The 6,319-nt window shown below is 34.4% G+C and overlaps 1 protein-coding gene across 1 annotated transcript; it reads right to left on the reverse strand.

Moving 5' to 3' along the window:
• Positions 1-1,782: 1,782 nt before the first annotated feature.
• Positions 1,783-2,727, reverse strand: LOC148776522 (olfactory receptor 4K14-like). Its single transcript, XM_088840322.1, has one exon. It carries the CDS (start codon positions 2,719-2,721, stop codon positions 1,783-1,785), a length of 939 nt encoding a protein of 312 aa, XP_088696448.1. The 5' UTR covers positions 2,722-2,727.
• Between the last annotated feature and the right edge of the window lie 3,592 nt (positions 2,728-6,319).

A 6,319-nucleotide genomic window follows, 5' to 3' on the forward strand; every position in this document is an offset into this window, starting at 1 on the left:
TAATATTTTTCTTTCTCTGTATGACTGATTTCACTTAGTATGATTTTCTCTATATTCAACTACCTTGTTAAAAATGAAAATATTTCATTCTTTTTTGTTATGGATATATGGCCAGGAGTGGGATTGCTTTACATTTATTTCTAGGCTCTCTATTTTGTTCCCTTGACCTATAGGTCTATTTTGTGCCAATACCATGCTGTTTTGATACTGTAGCTTTATAGTATAATCTGAATCCTAGAAGGGCTATGTCTCCAACTTTGTTCTTTTTCTTCAGGATTGCTTGGCAACTCTGGTTCTTTTGTAGTTCCAAAAAATTTTTAGGATTGTTTATTCTAGTTCAGTGAAGAATGCTATGAATGTTTTGAAAAGTATCACAGTAAATTTGTAGGTTGCTTTGGGTAGTATAGCCATTTTAACAGCATTAATTCTTCCAGTCTATGAGCATGAGATATCTTTCTATTCCTTTGAATAAGTTTCAGTTTCCTTTATCAGTGTTTTATAGTTCTCAGCATACAGATTTTTCACCTCGGTTAAAATTATTCCTAGGTTTTTGTGGGTTTTTTTTGGTATTTTACTTTTGACAATATTTTAAATGGAATTTTTTTTTTGCTTTCATTTTCTGATACTTCATTGTTATGTAAGTGCATCACTTTTATTCTTCCATTTTTCTATTTTTGTGTCCATATTAAGAGAAATGAAATTTCTATATGTACCATATTTTTATTTTAGGACTTTTATTATTGATTCTTACAACTGAATTTCAATTTACTTAATTTATACCTCTAAAGGAAAGTAAATTTTATTTATTATTTAAAATTTTTAGGAATTTTTAATTCATGAAAAAATACTATACTTAAATACGCCATGATTGATAAATGGTATTGATATTTGAATTAAAAAAATCCTTTTATATATAAATTAAAATATGTTTTTAAAATATTGATTACAAATATTAAGTACTGCAGTTTCAAGAATTAACCAGGTAAGGCATAGCCCCTACCATTAAGGAATTTACAATTTCAGGACTTCTAAACCAATGGTTAATAAAATTCAAAGTATAAATGTTAATCCTTGAGACTAAGATAATCAAAGGAAATATTATTTGGGTTTTTTTTTTCTTTTATTGAGTTAATGGAAACCAAACACAGAATAGCTTCTTCTATTATTCTAGTGTCCACTGTCATTCCCTAGTACTGTACCACTGTTATTCTCTTTATTCTTCTCCTACTGCTTTCCATTAATATTTGGGTAGAGAGTGAAGCTAAACAGTAATTCAGTTGACAAAAGGTCAAGTGAAAAGTCTGAGGAAAAGAGTCAGTGTTACAGAAACACCTTCCAGATGGAGTTAGGAGAAAATTCTAAAGAGGTTTATTAAGATGCTATCCATCAGAACGGATGTATAGCGTGGTTGAATGAATTTTAGCTTCTCACTTAATACAGTTAAAGGCATAGGAAAGCTGATTAGACAATTCACTTACAAAGAAGAATCATTTGTGTTGAATGTTAGGGAAACATTTTGTGGTGTTCTACTGGTGATGGATAGGGAGGCCTGGCGTGCTGTAATTCATGGGGTCGCGGAGAGTCGGACACGACTGAGCGACTGAACTGAACTGAACTGGTTGATTAGTAAATGTTAAAATTCCATGAACTTTATTAACCCTATTCCTGTACTTAGAGACAGGCATAAAATGTAGATATAAATTGAATGCCTAGAATTTTCAACCTCTTTTATAAGGTCAGTATACTGTCAATTTGAACTGCTTCCAGTGAGGTTTCTGGGCATTAAATATTTCCCTTGGGATGTATGTAGTAGCTTCTGAATCTCTTCAGAGCAGTTTTTATCTCTTTATTTCTCAGGGTATAAATGGCTGGATTTAGGAGAGGTGTAATAACAGAGTAAAACACAGCTAGAAATTTGTCCACCCAGGTGATGCTGAGTGGCCACACATAGATGAAGATGCAGGGCCCAAAGAAGAGCAACACCACTGTGATGTGGGCAGTGCAGGTAGAGAGTGCCCTCGATGCACCAGCTTTAGAGCTTTGGCGAACAGTAAGAAGAATATATGTGTAGGATATCAACAAAACTATAAAGCAGGTCATGGCTGGAACCCCACTGTCAGCATTCATTAATATTCCCAAGTTATAAGAGTCTATGCAGGCAAGCTTGATTACCAGTGGTATGTCACAGAAGAAACTGTCAATTTCCCTGGGGCCACAGAAAGGCAATTGCACAATCACTGCCATTTGACTCATGGCATGCACAAAGCCAATGGTCCAGGAAGTCGCCACAAGCCCAATGCACTTTTGAAGGTTCATTATGGTTGAATAGTGAAGTGGCTTGCAGATAGCCACATAGCGGTCATAGGCCATTACTACCAATAGCACCATCTCACCCCCTCCAAAAAAATGCACAAAGAGGACCTGACACAGGCAGCCTCCAAAGGAAATAGTCTTGTTCTCTCTGACAAAGTCTGTAATCATCTTAGGAGTGGTCACTGAGCAAAGCCACATATCAACAAAGGAAAGGTTGGCCAATAAGAAGTACATGGGAGAATGCAGATGGGGGTCAGTGATGATTAAGATTATGATGGCAATGTTTCCAAATACAATGATCAGGTAAAGCATAAAAAATATCAGTAAGAGTAAGACCTGCATAGTCCATGAGTGACAAAGTCCCAGAAGCACAAATTCTGACACTACAGACAGATTTCCTGCATCCATTTAATTCAGCACGTCCTCTAAAATAACCAGGAGAAAAAGACAGATTTTTCAGTTAGTGGGATGGGAAAGAATACTTAATCTTTAGAAATTGGTTGAAATTCTATCTGAATGAAGTTTAAATTCATAGAAAATTAGCATCTATATCTGAAAGTGAATATCTAATTTGGAAGACAAATATTGGGAAAATACTCATGGTATTATGACCAAAAGAGAAGTAAAGGCCTAAAATTTGCTTTCCAAGATAGACTTCTTATAAATGATTAATTAAGAAGATATTCCCACAAAGAAGTGAGAAAGGTGGATAGCAAAATGAAAGGCTGAGAAAAGATTGTAGTGTCACCTAGAAACTAGTTTCAGTCTGCTTCCCCAGTGAAAAGAATCTGAGTGCAGCACCAGCAACTGTTACGCTGTAATAACTATGATTTGAGTAGTCTGCTTAGGAAGATGATGGTGAACTGATGCTGAAGTCCAGAACAAATGCCAGAGCACAAAATTACAGTTTCTCTCTATTATGCATACTGATTTCTTTAAGCCTCTTTTGAGTGTCTTCTATAAGACATCATTCAATTAAATTTTTACCTTATTTCTCTGTATTATATCTTGGAAAAATCTTTAGGAGAAAAGCCGTATAATAAATACCAGGCATGATAATTCACATGCAAAACCAAGCACATAATTTATCATTGTTTAAGATCACAAGTCAATAGAATTCATTTAGTTAACTAAATCTATTAGAAAAAATGTCTGGAGAATTATGTGAGAAAAGGAGGTTAACTCAGACTCAGGTTCTGTTTTGATGACATCTGAATGAACGTTCCCTATAACTCAAGCTTATGAATAGAAAATATTTACTTTCAATTATATCAGTAGATGGTAAGAAACCCCTAGGTTTTGAAATATTACTGTAAATGTATAAAAATATTTTCTAAGATTACAATAAGCTACAGACATGTGTAAGCAAAGTATGTCTTTGTTAGTACTGAATGAACATGAAGTTAAAACTTCAGAGATCATCAATTACTGACCTCTAAATAGAATAAAGATATAGCTTATATTAATCCTTAAGTACATTAAGAATTCCTCTCAAGCTGAATGGTGGAAATATAACTGTGTATCTCAAGTGAAAGTGAAAGTCGCTCAGTCTTGTCTGACTCTTTGCTACCCGAAAGACTATACAGTCCATGGAATTCTCCAGGCCAGAATACTGGAGTGGGTAGCTTTCCCTTCTCCAGGGGATCTTCCCAACCTGTGGATCAAACCCAGGTCTCCCACACTGTAGGCGGATTCTTTACCAGCTGAGCCACAAGGGTGTGTGTCTCTCTTCCTGCTCTATTTCTTTCCCTTGGTTTTGTTTTACTTTTTGGGTGCTGCATTTTCTTTTATCCTTAGAAATCTCAAGGTGGTGCTAAGGAGAGCAGGTGAACAATGAAAACTATTACCTCATCATGAGCACTGGTTTCCCCTTCCTTTATAATGTGAACTCAGAAGTATAAAGGATGGAAAGAAAAAATAATTTCTTCAAAAAACAGATGATTCACACTTTTGCTGTGAAAGGGGGAACATGTAATATTAGTCTCACAGCTTAAAGATAAATATATCCTCCATGATAGAGATATGTTTAATTTCTAAAGAAAATATCCTATATTGCACACAATAGACCCATGTCTGCTGAGAAATTAAACGATTTGACCTTTACTTGGAAACTTAATTTTTGTCAAGATAACAGACCAGGATTAGTTTTCTCTATATATTTTTTAATGCCTCTTGGGATAAGGGATGTGGAAGATAGCTAGTAGCAAAAGCAGAATTTCAACTGGGTTTGAGAGAGGAATTTCTTAAAATATTAATATATACATTGCTGAGGAACCATTTACCAAAAAGAAATGACAGTGTTTTTAAAATCAGTTTTGAAATTGTTACTATTTCATAATGTTAGTAGACTGATTATACCAATTAATATCAATCTAACATTTGAGATAGTTAGTAGAATAACCATGGCCTTTTAGATTAGTCAGATCTGGTCTAAACTCCAGCTTAATTACTTGCTGACCTTGTGATCCTGAGCTAAATTTATTTCTATTTCCATTTCCCCATCTGTGAAAAGAGAACAGTCAATCTAATAGAAAGAAAGTGAAGTCACTCAGTTGTGTCTGACTCTTACGATCCCATGGACTGTAGTCTGCCAGGCTTCTCTGTCCATGGGATTTTCCAGGCAAGAGTGGGTTGCCATTTCCTTCTCCAGGGGATCTTCCTGACCCAGGTATCGAACCCAAGTCTCCTGCATTTCAGGCAGAGGCTTTACCCTCTGAGCCACCAGGGAAGCCCCCCAATCTAATAGACTTGTCTTCAAATCAGAAAACATATAGAAATTACTTAAAGTTATCTGGTATTCAGCATATGTTTAATAAATACTAGTTATTTCCCCTCCTTATTGATTAAAATGTAACTTAAAACTCTGCAGTTTCCAAGGATTTCAAAAAACAATCTTAGTTAACTGCCAACCACCTTTTGTAACCAAAATATATAAAGTAAATTTTATTTAAAATAATAGCTGATTACATTTTCTTTAAATTACATTAAGCAACTTTATAAGATGTAGATGCAAAGGAAATATCAAGAAGCAAGAATTGCTTCTTGCTTTCCATGAGCTTAACAAGTTTTTCACATTTGACATCTGCTTCTATCTAGGAAGTGTTTCGTATTTTAAGAAAGCCTTCAAGAGAATAGTACATTTTTTCTTAGAGTACCTTTGAATCCTGTAACCTAGGGTCAGTTTTCACAAGAGGTAGTTATTACTTTGGGATTAGTGAAAATGAAAAAAATAGGGAAAGGAGACAAATTGAGTTACTTTTTTTAGAGTATTAAAATAAAGCCAAGCATGTTTCATCCCCATCTAGACACAAGGTCCTCCTATTATTTTTTTTTATAATAGCAGTTCTAAAACTGTGATTATCAACAGTTTTAATTTTACAAAGAGAAACTTGGACACAGAGAATTTAACAGATAGTCTGAGGTATACACTAGGGAAAGTACACAGGGAAATTGTCCAAGTTCCTTTCTCTACCTAAAGCTGCCCTCTTTTCTTCCTAAGGTTATGAGTTTTAATCCTGTTGAATCCTATTAGCCCTACAGTAACTTAGTATTGCATCACTTCTCACTGGATATAGAATTATTTTTTCTTCTATATTTATACTGAAAATTACCTTAAGTATGTAGTACTCTCTCTGATATAAAACTCTTATCTTTTAAATGGGAAGGATCATTTAGCCAGATTAGCTGGAAGTTGCTCATAATCAAGTAGTTGTTATAATATTCAAATAACTGTGATCTCTCGAAGCAGACTTGAGAGCACCTCTGAGGCATGGCATTATGATGGTATATACACTGTTATTAAAGAGACCATGGAAATTCCAGTAGGATAACTGATTATCTCTTTAAATGTCAGAAGCTAAACAAGTCATACTTAACTCTAAGCATAGTGGGCATGCATGAAACAGATACATAGGAATATTTTTTAAATTATTTTAAGGAAGAAAGTTCTAAAGAATATGAGATAACTTACTAAGACCAGATTACTTTTTACTCTTCTCTTCTGATA

Source organism: Moschus berezovskii, chromosome 9 (assembly GCF_049115385.1).
Source record: "Moschus berezovskii isolate FMDL1 chromosome 9, NW_MosBer_1.0, whole genome shotgun sequence".
NCBI classification, from domain to species: domain Eukaryota; kingdom Metazoa; phylum Chordata; class Mammalia; order Artiodactyla; family Moschidae; genus Moschus; species Moschus berezovskii.

Bases quoted from the DNA above. Each gene is read 5' to 3' on its own strand.
- LOC148776522 (XM_088840322.1), bottom strand. From the start codon at position 2,721: ATGGATGCAGGAAATCTGTCTGTAGTGTCAGAATTTGTGCTTCTGGGA.